At 43.8% G+C, this 14,401-nt stretch overlaps 1 protein-coding gene across 1 annotated transcript; it reads right to left on the reverse strand.

Moving 5' to 3' along the window:
• Positions 1-9,709: 9,709 nt before the first annotated feature.
• Positions 9,710-11,743, reverse strand: LOC311502838 (uncharacterized protein; the record flags this gene model as incomplete). Its single annotated transcript, XM_084565242.1, has 1 exon — positions 9,710-11,743. One exon carries the CDS (start codon positions 11,741-11,743, stop codon positions 9,710-9,712), a length of 2,034 nt encoding a protein of 677 aa, XP_084421368.1.
• Positions 11,744-14,401: the final 2,658 nt, after the last annotated feature.

Consider the following 14,401-nt stretch of genomic DNA (forward strand, 5'->3'; position numbering starts at 1 on the left):
CAGACTGATTACCTGAAGCCACAACCGACAGTGAGTAGAACACTGTGGAAGAACTTTCTACAGAATGTTAGAATTCTGCTGTGACATCACTAGGACTCCAGGTTCTAAGTTCCAAAAAAAAGAAACTCCCAAAAACATTGCTTTCAGCCACATTAACATATATTAGTTCCACTTTATAAAGGATGTATAAGTTGTAACTAGTGCCTTTATTGATAGTAAATAGTTGTTTTAAATCAACCGGGCAGTTTCTGGTTTGAATCTACTTCTATGTAGAAAATTGTTGCTTTTATTTATTAATTTCTCTACCCGAACCCCAAAATCGCTAACGCTGCAGCTGAAGCCACACTCCTTAAACAAAATAAGGTAAACAAAACAAAAAAAAAGATGAAGTAATGATAAAAATAAGAAGCAGGCAAGTAGATTAGACAAGCCATGTCATTATTAAAGATAGAGGTAACACATATAAGTGTAAAACCACAATTTAAAGCAGACAAATGAACATCTGAGATATTTTTTTATACAACTTAACAACCACCAAGTCGCTAATGACTCCCGAACAAAGCTTTGGTCTAGTTTAGTTTAGTTTAGTTTATTTATTCGACCATTTAACACTAATAAAACCATAAAACCATAAATGACGACCTATCATAACCCTTTTTTTATAAATACCTACTCAGAAAATGGCCCCAAACAACCTAAATATGAAAATTAAAAGCAAATACCAATTCATAGTTGTTTTCTTGAAATAGGTCCCTCTATTTGTTTCCCATACAGACTATTTGAAACCATTTCTGATGGAATTTACTCAAAAACTAATAAGGCAGAGGCAGCTGAACCCATAACAAACAGCCTTCAGTTTGTTCAAAAGAAACAAATAGAGAGTATTTAATTACAGAAATGAAAAATAAAGTGAAATGAGGAATAAACGTGACAAAGCTCTATTATAAAGTGATTCACTAGCACATGCAGGCAAGATATTGCACAACTCTTAAGGTGCTATGAGTTTCCTGAGAATTTCCCAATACAGACAGCAAACATTCATCTTAAAAAAGTCAATATTAGCAACATTCCTTCTCTGACGCTGACTTCTGTTATTTCTTTGAGTTCCTCAGTCCTTCAAACAGCAGACACTTTGCCTGTGCAGAGAGAAGGAAAACAGTCTGAGGCTTTCTAGTAAACAGAAACAGTGGTATGTTCGGTGGAGAGCGCGTGTCTCTATTTAAGGCTCTGTGTGCGTGTTTGCTGGCGACTGTGCCAACCTCATGCCAGCGCAGTGTGTCAGGGGGCAAGCCCAGATGGCAGTGAGGACAGGTGTCCGTCTGGTCCGGCACCTCCTGGTGTCTTTGTCCCCAGCAGGGGCCCTCGCTGCCCCACAGAGGGCGACATGTGGAGCGAGAGGACCAAGCCACTCCAAAGTGAGGTCGAGGGTCTGTCTGGTAGCTGACTTTCTGCCCAGCAGAGGGCAGTGGTGACAGAGGATCGGAGTCCTCCTGCAGCTCAGAAACAGGAGAGAGTTGAGTTACAATAAAAAGAAGAGGACAGCTGTAGCTGCTTCACAGACACTTGGTTAATGAGTTTTGATTTCACTTAGGTATTATAAAGTCAGAGAAATCTAAAATAGCCACATGACAAACACAGACTCATTACTGTAATTCAACCTCAGTGTTTATACTCAGACTCTCAGCTTGGGGAGTCAGATTTCACTTTTTGTAGTTATTGACTTTTTTTAAATTATTAATCAGCTTCAATTAGTACAAGATGGTTTATCACATTACACATTATTAGTCCTGGAGTTGACTTACAAAGTAATGGTAACACCGTGTTCTCTGACAGAACAACCAGAAAATACATTTTAATGATTACATTTCATCCATTGCTTTGTGTAGTTGTTTGCTCCGTGACAAAACCTTGACAGAAACATGTCACCGTGAAAAAAACATGTACCAGCTCCATAACGTAAAATGGCTCATTTGACAGTGCACACTGTCACAGCTGTATTCTTATCACTTTTGCATATTTCCAGATAAAGCAGCTTTTTATCGCGTGAGCTTATATTCATATCCATGAAATAGTTGCATCATAGTTTCTTACTGTACATAGAAGTTGAGGAGGCTAATTGTTTTTTTGTTCGTGAAGTGATGATTTCATACAATTTCTTTTAGTGGATCCGTGAAAGAATGTATTTAATCATAGACAACCTGTTTAGTAGCTTCAGGACGACACTCAGAGTCAAGAGACCTCATGCAGTACCAGCAGGGTTCAGATGGGCGATCTGCAAAGACACAAACTCTAAAAAGCTTGCATTTTCTGTGACGCGCTTAAGTACACAGAAAATGCACATGTGCATGGTTACAAATGACTGTAATTGCCAACAGTCTCATCAGTGAGCTGCGTCTTGGACCTACTCCGCGTGTTGGAGGGATGAGATGACACTGAACGGGGGGTCACCTCCTCTTCTGTTTGCAGGGGGGACGCTGGGAGGCAGTCGGCATCGTCCTGTGTGTTTGGGGCTGTCTCCTGTGGTGACATCTCTGCACCGCTGATACACTGATCCTCCCCAACCTTCGACAAGAAAGGGCACCGCAAAAGAAAAACAAGTGCTCATTTGCTCCAATTACTATGTTATTTTATTTTTTTGAAATCAGTGTTTAGCAGTGGTTTTCTCAAATCCGACCTCTCCATCACAGACACCACTGTCAGCCTGCTCCTCCTTCTCCTCTTGTTCTTGGAGGTTTGGGGACTCATTGTTTTCCTCGCTGCAGCTCTGAGCCTGTGTTTCAGCCCGGGTAGAAGTCGTCCCACTTAAGTTTGAGAGAGAAAGCGCAGAATTAAAAAACATGACCTCCTAACCGCATGACTAGAAGGTTATCCGCCGATCTATCTCCGGCTCGGCCTCTACTGTTACACTCAAGCACCTGATTAGTCGGATGCATTCCCCCTCTCCTTGCCTTACCTTCCGATGCTCTCTCCCTGTTCCTCCCTCTCTCCCTCCATCCCTGCACGGGCGTCTCCCTCCCAGTGTGCCTGTTGTGTTATTTCTTCTCAATCCCGCCGTTCTTTGACTGTTTCCCCCCTCTTTCTCTTGCCTGTTCGTCCCCACCTCTGTCTGCCTCTCTGCTCTCTTCCCTCCCTCGCCGTGTGTGAAACGGAAACTCCGGGCTTTCAATATTTGATGCGTCTGAATAGCTCACAAGCAGGTTGCTGTAAAGAGTAAACAGGTGAGGGCTCTGGTGTCTATGTGGTGGAGTCGACGTGAGCATGTGAATCGTACATCTCGTCCCCCGGTTCATTTGCACTACACTAGTGGGCAGAAAAAAATGACACTTTACATTGAATGACTCCATGACTGTCTGATCTTTGGTTTTCCACACACTTTCTGCTCCTCTTTTACATCCTAAAGGGAAAAGCTGTACTTTTTTATGCCACTTTTAATCAACAAAAGTTCATTTGTAACTAGCAACAGATAGTTACTATTAGTTTAATGTACAAAACACAGTATATTATCATATTACAGATAGATAGATAGATAGACAGACAGACAGACAGACAGACAGATAGATAGATAGATAGATAGATAACTTGTGTGCTCAGCAGCACTATGACTGCATTGTAAGTCACTATTTTCTCCAGTAGATGGAGGAAGAGCATTTTCTCTGTGGCTAATAGACCCATCGGAGTACAAGCGAGACCAAAACCACAATACTAGCCTTGGGAATCTCTCTCTCTTGTGTCCATTTTACCCTACGTGTGTTCTTTCATTTTTATGTCTTCCACGAGCATCTCTCCTTTTAGCTTCCTGTTTCTGCTGCAAGTTGATATCTCCACCGTCAAACTCAAAATGTCATCCCTCACGACATGACAGGCACCGCTTTGAACCACACTTATTAACAACGGTGATGTGACTTGGGCTTCAATTTCAGGGCGGTTTGGTGGAGCTGTGGAATGCATGTGTGGACGCCTGTGTCTCAAAAGGCGTGCGTTTCTTGTGTGCCGGCGCTGACGCGTGCGCATCTGTACGTGTCTTCCTGTAAGTGCACAGCAGGTAATTTGAGTGTTTTTTCCCGTATATGTGTGTGCGCGCGCGTGTGTTTTTTTTGTTGTTCTTTTTTTTGTGGGAGGAGGGAGACAGGAACATAAGTGGAGATGACTCACCAGTCTTTTGTGACAGTGGTGCAGAGAGAGTGCTTTTCACCCATTTCTCTCCCTTGGGGCTTGCATACAAAACAAGAAATGGAGAGAGGATAAAGAAGAAAAGGAGAGGAAAATTGGGTGTTAGGTAGCATTAGGGAGAAGGGGGGGTGTGGATAATTGAAGGAAAAAAAATTGAGAAAATGGGAATGAGGGTAGGGAGCTGAACAAAGAAAGACGCAGAAGAGATGAAAGGAGTGAGCAAAACGACAAGGGTTGCAGAGAATCATAAACAAAGGATGCAGTTTCATGGGAGAGGCCTTGGCAGCTCTGCCTCTGTTGTCCTAATGGCTGGTGAAAGCATGGTTGATGGAGCATATTATGTTCAACAATGGCAGTTTAACAGACAAATCAACAAGCACAGAGAGGAATGAGTCAATGACAGGAGTCAGATTTAATTTGAAAAGCTCTTTGAGACCGGGAGGTGGAGCAGATCATGCCGTCTCCAGGTTGCAACAGTGTTGTGGTCACTATAAACTGGTTGCACCAGCTTAAACAGTCAAAAGCAACGAATCAGGCCATAGTTCTGGACAATGTTACGGACACTTCCTGTAAGGACAGTATCCCAATACCCCCAGTGACCCTATAAGATGCCACTTTAAATACATGATTCAGCTTTGGAGGTTGAGGTCCATAAACCAGTAAGCTTTCTGATAAGGTCAGCTTATGACACCCTCTGATAATGACGTGGGATGCCTGATTTGTGGTAATATCAAGACAAGCAACCAGCGCTTTCATCTTACAAGGATGAAAGGTGCCACTGGTGCCCCCGGTGAAGCTGACTGAGGTCCTGGAGAGATGTGGGGTCACGGCAAACACCAACCCAGTCAGCACCACACAAATACCCGCGCAAAAGTAAGGCAACACACTCCAAAGCTTGGAGGATGCTGGCCGTCCTTGGAAAGAAGTTGGACTTCTCGAGACGGATAGTAACAGCTGCTGTCTGGCGTCATCGTAATGAGGTCTGCAGCCGGAAAAAGGTTCCTCGTCATCAGGCTTATGATCCTCTGGAAAGAAGGCGTGACTGCAGCCCACAAAAGGAAATGTCCCAAATAAACAGATTTGAGAGCTAAGCTGGCTGGAAAGATGGCATCTACCTTGTAGAAGTTGGATGTCAGGGTTTTGTGAGCAAAGCAGGAGTCCAAATGCTCCATGGGTCTGCAATGACAGGGGCCAAGAACCAAGATCTGTAAAAGGGACACATGAGGAGAGAGAGATGGTCAGCAACTGCCTGGGATTTAACACCCGTAGAAGGTGCAGAGGGTGGCAGGGAGATATCTCCATTGTGCCTATTGTAATATTTCACTGGTTCACCACCCCACCTTCGTACTGCAGTGCTGTACGGATTTTCCGTAAGGCAAATATATGAGTCACAGATCCCGGGGTCAAAAGAAGCATCCTGCCACGCGTTGGTGATCTTTAACGCTGCAGTCACTTTAATCACAGATACACTGCAACAAAGAGGGGTCATGTTGCAGGCTAAACACCAATTAGCGGCATTTCTCAGCTACAAAAGGAAGTGTGAAAATCGGCTATTTGGCGGTTTTCAAAGCAGCGTGAGGCAGCTAACAGAGCTTCAAAAGGCAAACTCATCCTGTGTTCAAACGGGCTCAAATTTACATTAACACATGCAAAACGCCGAAGATGAAGAAGAGCAGGGATGTTTTAAGCAACCAGCAAGTAATATTAATGTAATTATTCCAGCCAAGCAACACGGCGCCAGTGTGTCCAAAAAAAGAATAAGAGTTGAGAAAAGTGGAAACACCTGCCAAACAGGACTCATGATGTAAAAATACACCACTTGCCGATCAAAAAAAGCAAACGAGATAATGTTAGTTGCCATGCAACCTAACATGGTCCATTTAGTCAGAGTTTGTAATGGTGGTTTGGTTCCATTTCATGTCATATTCATGGCGTGTAATGGATGAGTGAACACATCTGTTGGAGAACCAGAAATATTGCCAGTGTTGGTCATTTTACTTCCAATGTAAATATCTGTATCTGTAACATCTGTACAGTATAAACCCCCCATGTTACATACGTATATAATAAATTCTGTTTAGCTGATATCCTGCTGGCATTTCAAGATAAAGGTTGAACCGAAGTCCCGCGTATTCTACTGACATTTTTCCTCACATTTCTGCTGGTTTAAATGGGCTTCTCGGAGGCCACGGCTGATGAATTGTTGTTCTGTCAGGCTCTTCTGTGCCAGGAGCTGGATGTAAACCAATTTCCGTGCCTGCGAGAGTCGGAGCCTTTTGAAAAATTAAAATTGCATTTTAATTATAGCGCACCCACCAGGCAAAAATAAAAATGATTACTATAAGGACGTAATGTGATCTAAGGCCTGACACATAATTGTCCTATTTTGCGGGGAGAATTTAAATCTCAATTGTCTGGTATGTCACAGAAAAATGAATGTGGGAATTTAAATAGCAGCGACGCAACAATGCTCTTTTTGTCCACTGCTTGGCAACAAGGTGTGAAGAAGGACTTTGTGAAAGCTTCCTTTTCAGGAGGTACATTCTGCGCTTTGACCTCATGTATTATCAGACCAGACGTGACTGGCCGCGTCCTGTGAAGTCTTCTGAACGAGAGAAGAAAGTCCCTCAGACATCATATACAGTATGAGTATGGCGTCCCACAGGGCACTGTGTGTACCTGGATGGTGCAACTCACAAAGGTCCAGGAGCTGAGTGCGAAATGATAGACACACATAGTCTCCATCTTGGCTATGTAACATAAGGGCAACCAGCGGCTAACAAATAAATATTTCTGTTGAGTTCATAACTTGTGTTGAATTAGATTAGGCCTGCTAGCCACGCTACCCTGTCGACATTCACTCTCTACCCAGGTAGTATCTGAAATAATAAGCTGATTGTCTGTTTTATTCGACACATTCGTATTTCCTACAACAAGTAAAGGGGGAAACAAGATGAAAGAACCAGCTGACACTAGCTACTTGATTCTTTTGCCTTTTCCCGCCAACAACAGCATACTTTAAGTCACGCTGCTTTTGTCATCCTATAGAAACTGGTTGCATAATGAAATGACTGGAAATCTTGAAAGCCATCGTTTCAGGCAGGCAATGAATATCCACAGTAGTTATTTACAGATGGCACAAGCTGAATCTGAATCCATAACGTGGTCCAAGAATCAATCAATTAGTCAATATGGAGCAACGGAAGGTACCAGACCAATCAAGCGAGGGGCAGGCCGCGAAGATAACATGTGATTAGACCACACTGGCAGCCCGCTAATCACTGTCTGTGTTTGTGCCGGTGGCAGCATGCACGAAGTTGGTTTTGATGCCAAACAAGCGGCGACCAGAAGCACTTCAAGGAAATTCTAGCAGAAGGCACATGTTGCCCGTGTGATGCGAGCGTGAGGGGGAAGTGTGGAAACAAGATATGGCAAAAACCTATCTACCAAACACCTTTCCCCCGGCCGATTGGCAGGCTCGAGGAAGAAATGAACATGACTCAATCTTTATCTTGAATGCCAGCAGCTAAATTACTATAGAGCTCAAAGAGAATGTGCATGCACGGGTGTGTGTGTGTGTGTGTGTGTGTGTGTGTATATGTATGTGTGTGTGTGTGAGTGTGTGGTCCTGCGCAGTAAAGTGTACAGATGGATGACTCATCCACCAATCATGTGACTCATCAATCACTGCAGTTACCACTTCCCTCCCTCCTTCTGAATTTTTCCATTCTTCAGTTATTCCTCCCCTTTCCATTCCCATTCTTGCCGTGTTCTTTGCTCGTCGCCTTGATTGTTTATGAATATAATAAAGTCCCTCTATAGGTTTTTTTTTTCCTCTTTACTTGTCTCCATACTGATGTGACTGTGTCATATATGAGTCGTGCTGCCTCTACGCTTTGACTGATTGTCCTCCTCTTTTTTGCGCGTTCGTTTCGCGACTCAAGAACCAAATGTTCTCGCTACGTCCGCTGCCTTACAGATGCAACATAGCACTCTCCAAAAAGCCATTAAAAAACTGAACTTTAATAAAATAATTGCTTTTATTTTTTATCATATAGCAAAACTAGTAATCATCATGCTGTTATTTACACATTGCACGGGCATATTTATTTCACACTGTACATCTTACAATGCTAAAGGTGACATCAACAACAACACTCTCCTTTTACAAGACAGATGGCTTCACTGTGGACACAGTGGCCCTCCTCCTTTGAGATTTCTTTTTTTTTTATGTTCACAGTTTATTCAGAGAAAACAACCATTTTGAATTCTCCATACTGTTTTATTTTTTCTCTTTTTTTTGTTCTTTTTTTTGTTCATTTTTTAAGATGCAAGTAGAAAGACGTGCATTTAACGTTTTAAGCACAATCCCTGACTCCCCAGCCTGAAACTCTTCAATGAATGTTGTCTGGAAATGAACAAAACATTAGGAGCCTCTTGGTGGAAATCTGTATTTCAAAGGCTGCAGAACAGATAGTGTGATTTCAAGTATTTTTTTTTTCTTTTGAAAGAAAGGAAAACTGGAGATACTTGGTAGGATGCAAGAAGAATGGCGAAACAACCGAGTGTGGAAAAAGGTGTTTGAGTTGGACGTGAACATTAAGAAAAAACATGAAGGAGTGCCGTATGGTGGCGGTGATACTTATTATGGTGGATCTGCCGTAAATGTGTTGACACGATAACTTCTGCGTCCCAAAATGATTGAAAACCCTTAGTCCACCACGTTGGAAGTGTTTAGTGTTTAAGTTTGTGCTTTTGGAGTCCACAGGGTTTCTACATTGGGACCGGTTGCGATGGTAGAATTATGCAATATGATATTTCCCTTATAGAACCATGGTGCTTGTAAGGCAAAATCTGAATCTAGAGTTTGAAAAACTGAAATGTGTGTATTTGGCACCTTTTGCAAATCGCAGCTGTTTAAAATCGATCCAATCGGGAATAAGAAAGGCAAGTCCACACATCAAATACAACAAAAATATACTGTCAACATTTGACAACAGCAGGTTTTTTTTTTTTATATTAGCTCAGAAGTCATTGAACTAGTTTTGTAATATGACATACAGAATATAAAACAAAACATACAAAGTGATGCTGTAAACATGGTTGTCTTACAATGGGCACATCTGCTTGTGAGGGTGTGTCGATGTACATGTGTGCGTCTGTTTGTGTATGTGTGTGCGTGTCCTCAATAAATCTCTGAAATATAAGAGCATCAGAGATTGACCTGAATGGAGGCAGACATACACCATGGTATGTTCTGTTTCAAAATGTAAACTGAGCAAGAGGCTGAACATGGTTACAGGGAGCTTCAACTGGGACCTCTTCCTCCTCTCCCTGACTGAGAAAATCAACAAAAGAAATACAGTGATTAAATCAACATAAATCTCACTTTATACTTCTCGAACCTCAAATTTCCATCTGGCTCAAAACACAACTGAGTCTTTTTTTTTCACCTCTTGTTTTTAGCTTTTCTCCAGCTACTGTATATCTATCCCACCTCCGTCAGTCCCTCAGATCTGACAGTGTCCAAAAAAGTCTCTCAATACATTCTGCGCTTCATGTAGATCCTCTCGATAAAGTTTTCCAGCTCCTCCTCGCTGTCCAGCTGAGGCACCAGCCCGTCTTCCTCATAGTCATCTCCTGGTGTGACTTGTGGATAGTAGTACGGGGGTCGCCTGCCTCTCCTGGGCGTGGTTATTGGTTTGGGAGGGGGCAGGGGTTGGTAGGTCCGTGGGTGAGGAAGGATATAGTTAGAGATATAAGGGGTGAGAGGCAGGCGCGGTGGTGGCTGCTGCCTCCAGCCCTGTCCACGGTTCTTACCCCCGGCCCGGTGCCTGCGCCTTGGGGCCTGGAGGTCAAGTTCCTGGGGGCCGAAGGGCTGGTCTCTAGAAGGGGAGGGCTTGCCATAATACTGTTGTTTGGGATATGGGAAATAAACAGGGTAGTAGGCGCGATATGGCTTTTGGTAGTATGGATAGGAGGGGAAGGCTAAAAACTGTTTCTGGGGTTTATACCAGTAGTCAAGCTGCTTCTGAGGCTTATACCAATAGTCCTGCTTGTATGACTTGACTTTGTCCTTGTGCCACTTCTTGTTGGACTTGTTGTACCTATAAGGGGCTTTCTTGGGATTTTTTGAGGCTGTGTAGTGGTACATAGGCGGGGCAGCCAGAGGTGGAGGTACCAGAGGCCTGAAGCGCGGGACAACGGGGTTATTGTTGATTGGCAGCTGTTGCAGTTCTTTCCTTTTCTTCTTCTTCTCCTCCACATCACTAATGATCTCAATCACATCATCAGCAGGCAGGTGCAGCTTGCTGCTGATTTCAATAAGCCTGTCAATCATTTGCTGGTCCAGGTCGTCTTCGTCAGGGAGGACCTCCTCTGAGCGCTTGTCCTCGGCGGTGTTGCCGGCGGCCCCCATGCTGCTTTTCTGCCGGGGCTTCATGTAAGACTGCTGCTTCCGCCCCATGTACTGCAGCAGCATGTCAGAGGCGATGTCTGCCAGCCTCTGCTCTTCCTCTCTGGCTCGCTCCGCCTCCTCCTGCTGCCGGAGCACCTCCTGTTTCTCTGCACGGGCTCTCGCCTCCTCTTCCATGTGGGAGAGGCTCTCCTCTTCTTCCTCAACCTCCTCCTCCAGCTCCTCTCCTTCATCCTCGAAGTCATCCATGAAGTTGCCCCCCTTGAGGGGTTTGTTGCTGGACTGGTTCTCCTGCCAGTGCTGCTTCTTTCCAGCTCGTGCCAGCTGGGTGTTGTACGCCTTGTAGCCCTTCAGAGGAGGCAGGATCTCATTATCTTGGAGACCCAAGTCAATGTTTTGGAAGTAGCCTCTTATTTTGCGCTGCAGAGAAGGATCGTCTACCTGTGAGGCGGAACCTGGTCTGACATTGTCTGAGAAACTTTCTAAATCATTCCCCTCATCCTGCCTGTCTTCTTCTTCCTTTCCTCCGTCCTCACTCAAACTACCAGGTCCCACGTCCTTCACGGACCACCCTTGATCCTCCTCTGACCTTGTATTTTTATCCTCCTCCTCCTCCCTTCCCTTCAAGTCATCCCCCTGAGCAGCTGTCAAATGGGCTACAATTAGCTGCTCAATAGCCTTATCAGCCTCTCGCCCCTCCTTCTCCTCCTCCAGTCCCCTCTCTCCCCCTGTCTGCTCTGTTCTCCTTATCTCACCACCCTCCGAGCCTTCAGTGGAGGGCAGCTCCTGACTCTGATCCCCTCCCCAGTCTCTGTTCCTGCTCGCCTGGATTTCACTGTCCCCCGGGTGGTCCAGGGCCTCCAAAAGAACGGCGAGCACCTGCACAGGGTCCGTCACTTTATCTAATTGGCTATCTTGACCCGGGCCCCGACCCCGGTCTAGCGACGTGTTTTCAGGGCTGGAGGGACTCTGGGGCGGGGGCGAGAGAAAGGGGGCAAGGCTGTCTTCTTTATGGTCTGTCCGGGTGCGCCCCTCCACCCCTCCCTCCCCTCCCTCACCCCGCACAGGGGCGGTGCCAGCTAGTTGCGGAGTGACAATGAGCAGGACCAATAGGATGAGGTGGGCTGTGGAAAGGGCGTGATGACAGGTCATGACCATGCAGAACCGGCAGGAGGGAGGTTAAGCACCTGAAGAAGAAGAAAAGAAGGCAGGGAGAGAGAAGGACAGAGGACACATGAGAAGTGATTCACATATCATTTGTTCAAGTTTTTGCTCTGGAATTTGATTTAATGCGGGGTTTCAGCGTCAACATGAGCATATGAGGATTATTTAGACAGAACACATCATGTGAAAAGGCCAGTTTAAAATGTAGGATGAGTGGTAAGACATATTTATTAAGTGTTTGAGCACACAGGCAAAACTAAAATATGATTCAGATTACATGTTTCTATTTTAAAACAATATATATGTCCACCATGAAGATGGCACACTCAACCAGTTAACACTGTGGGCAGATTTCGTTTAATTGCACAAGCGGACCAAGCAGCATAATGGGACGTGCCAAATGCAACAGACTAAAGCTGCATGCTCTCTCTTTTTTTCTGAATATTTTTGATCAAAATTCTACTCTACTTTCAAATATCTCGCATTACCTCTCATTTTTTTGGTCGTTGTATCACATTAAACGTGGAGACGAAGCTCTGATCTGACCGTAGAAAACAGCCGCGATTCGTTCGATTCAGTGCGTAAACTGCCCGTGTCTTTTAGGAGACAGCAGTCATTTGCATAAAGAAATTGCGCTTCGACCACAAACACTGGCCATTTTTTTTTTTTTTTTTTGGACACCGCCTTCACACGGCGCGGATCAAATAATTGAGAGTAACCCGTGTTCCAGTGCGTTATGTCAGGTCGCGATATTTATTCGATAAAAGATAAAAGAAACGCACGCCAACTAATTTCTGGCTTATTAAAAATGGCTCACCTCTTCCACCATGCCAGCCCAACCGGAACGCGCGCACCTTCCATTTTAAGCAAATATGTCTTTGAAAATAAAATAAAATAAACAACGATCCCAACTCTGTCTCTGTCTCCGTATTAGCTGTGATTTTGGTATTCCACGCGTCAAAGCGATGTGACCAGGACTCTGATATAAAGGCGGCACGCACGGGGAAGTCATGCGTAAAGCTGCTGGCCACGGCTGAGTTATTTAACCCTGCGGTTCCTGAGCGGTCCATCCAAATTGTGAGCGAGCTGGATATTGCATTTTTAGGCGATGAATGTTATTATTATTATTTTTTTTTTTCTGCACATGGGAAGGAGAGAGCAGTCAGTAAGGAATACGCGGCGTTGTGTCCTTGTGTGGTGTGAGCATGTTTTCTCCTCGGTGGCAGTGGTGGAATGCAGACAAGAGCAAATTTTGGCAGCGCAGCCCAAATTTTAATTATTTCCAGTTTTATGAACTGAATCAGCGAAATGGGAAACGAAACAAACTGACTTATTTAGACAACTGGCCTCTCAGGCATATCTCTAAATCAATTAAATTTTTACAGGCTCTTTTTTTTTTTTTTCAATTTGATTTTTGAATCCTACAAATTTACACGATTTTTTTCAGGTAAAAAAAAATAAATAAATAAAAAAAACGAGCGAAAATTTTTACCGGGGCTTCTTCTGAGAGGCAGCTGTAAAGAAATATTTATTATGAGATGATTATCTTTAAATTCCCTTATCTAATCGTCCTTTCAAAATAAAGACAACAGGTTTAATTCCACTGTTTAACTGCCATTATTACACACATTAATGCATCCAGGAGAAATTTGTTAAAAAATTTCTCAATTTAGCAAATAATTATTTGAGTTTAACAAAATAATATATTTTTACTCGATTAATAATAACAATAAAAACAACATTCATATGGAAACAGTCACAGGTCGTGTCTACTTTACAGTTAGACACCCAACAGTCGCACAGCTGCAGCAAAAAAAAAAAAAAGATTAATTCTACCGATAAAGTTGCGATATTAAAAGGAATTCTTTCACACCCTGCGACCATAAAACAAACACAGTTCTTCTTTTTTTTTTCCACGTGAAAAAAAAGAAAAAAAAGCATAATCTAATAATAATTAAATAAATAAACAGTCGGAAAACGTCCTGTCTGATAAGTCTGGCTCGAGAATGATAGAAAATTAGATTTCGTTCCACTTACCTGGAGTCCCACTGGGGGGTGGGGAAGTGGTGAAACTCACAACGCACTGGTAAAGCCAAGATTATTTCATGAATAGTGGATCACCTGAGAAAATTTCTATTTTCCCCCTCTCTCTCTCTCTCTCTTCAGCCTGTGACCAACATCAAGGGTGGAAGAAAAAAAAAAACTTGCGGTTCTTTATTCAGTTGTGAGGTTTGTATGTTTGTATGGCAGCAGCGCTGGCGCTAATGTACAATTGAGTGAATGTTTTCAGCACCACGGTCAGCGCAACTTTGTTGTATATACCCTCATTGGACCACGTGATCCCCCCCACCGCCACCCCCCAGCTGCAGGCTGTGCTGACGTCACTTCCATTGATAAGAATGTTGGTGTGGAGATGGCACTGTGAGTCTAGGCTGGCCCCAGCTGATGAATGAACGGAAATGGCATGAATGAAATAGTACTTTCCTCAATGAAAAGAGAAAATTGTAGCGATAGAGCTGGGGCGCAGCCATTTTCCTTCTCACATATTAAAGGTTAGTGTGCTGCGTCTTCCTCCCTTGTTCCTTCCTTCCTCTGCTCGTCTGCTTGTTTCAGATTCAGGACAGAGGAGGAGAAAAAAAATAAAAATACAGA

Source organism: Chelon labrosus (assembly GCF_963514085.1).
Source record: "Chelon labrosus genome assembly, chromosome: 17".
In the NCBI taxonomy this organism is placed as follows: Eukaryota; Metazoa; Chordata; class Actinopteri; order Mugiliformes; family Mugilidae; genus Chelon; species Chelon labrosus.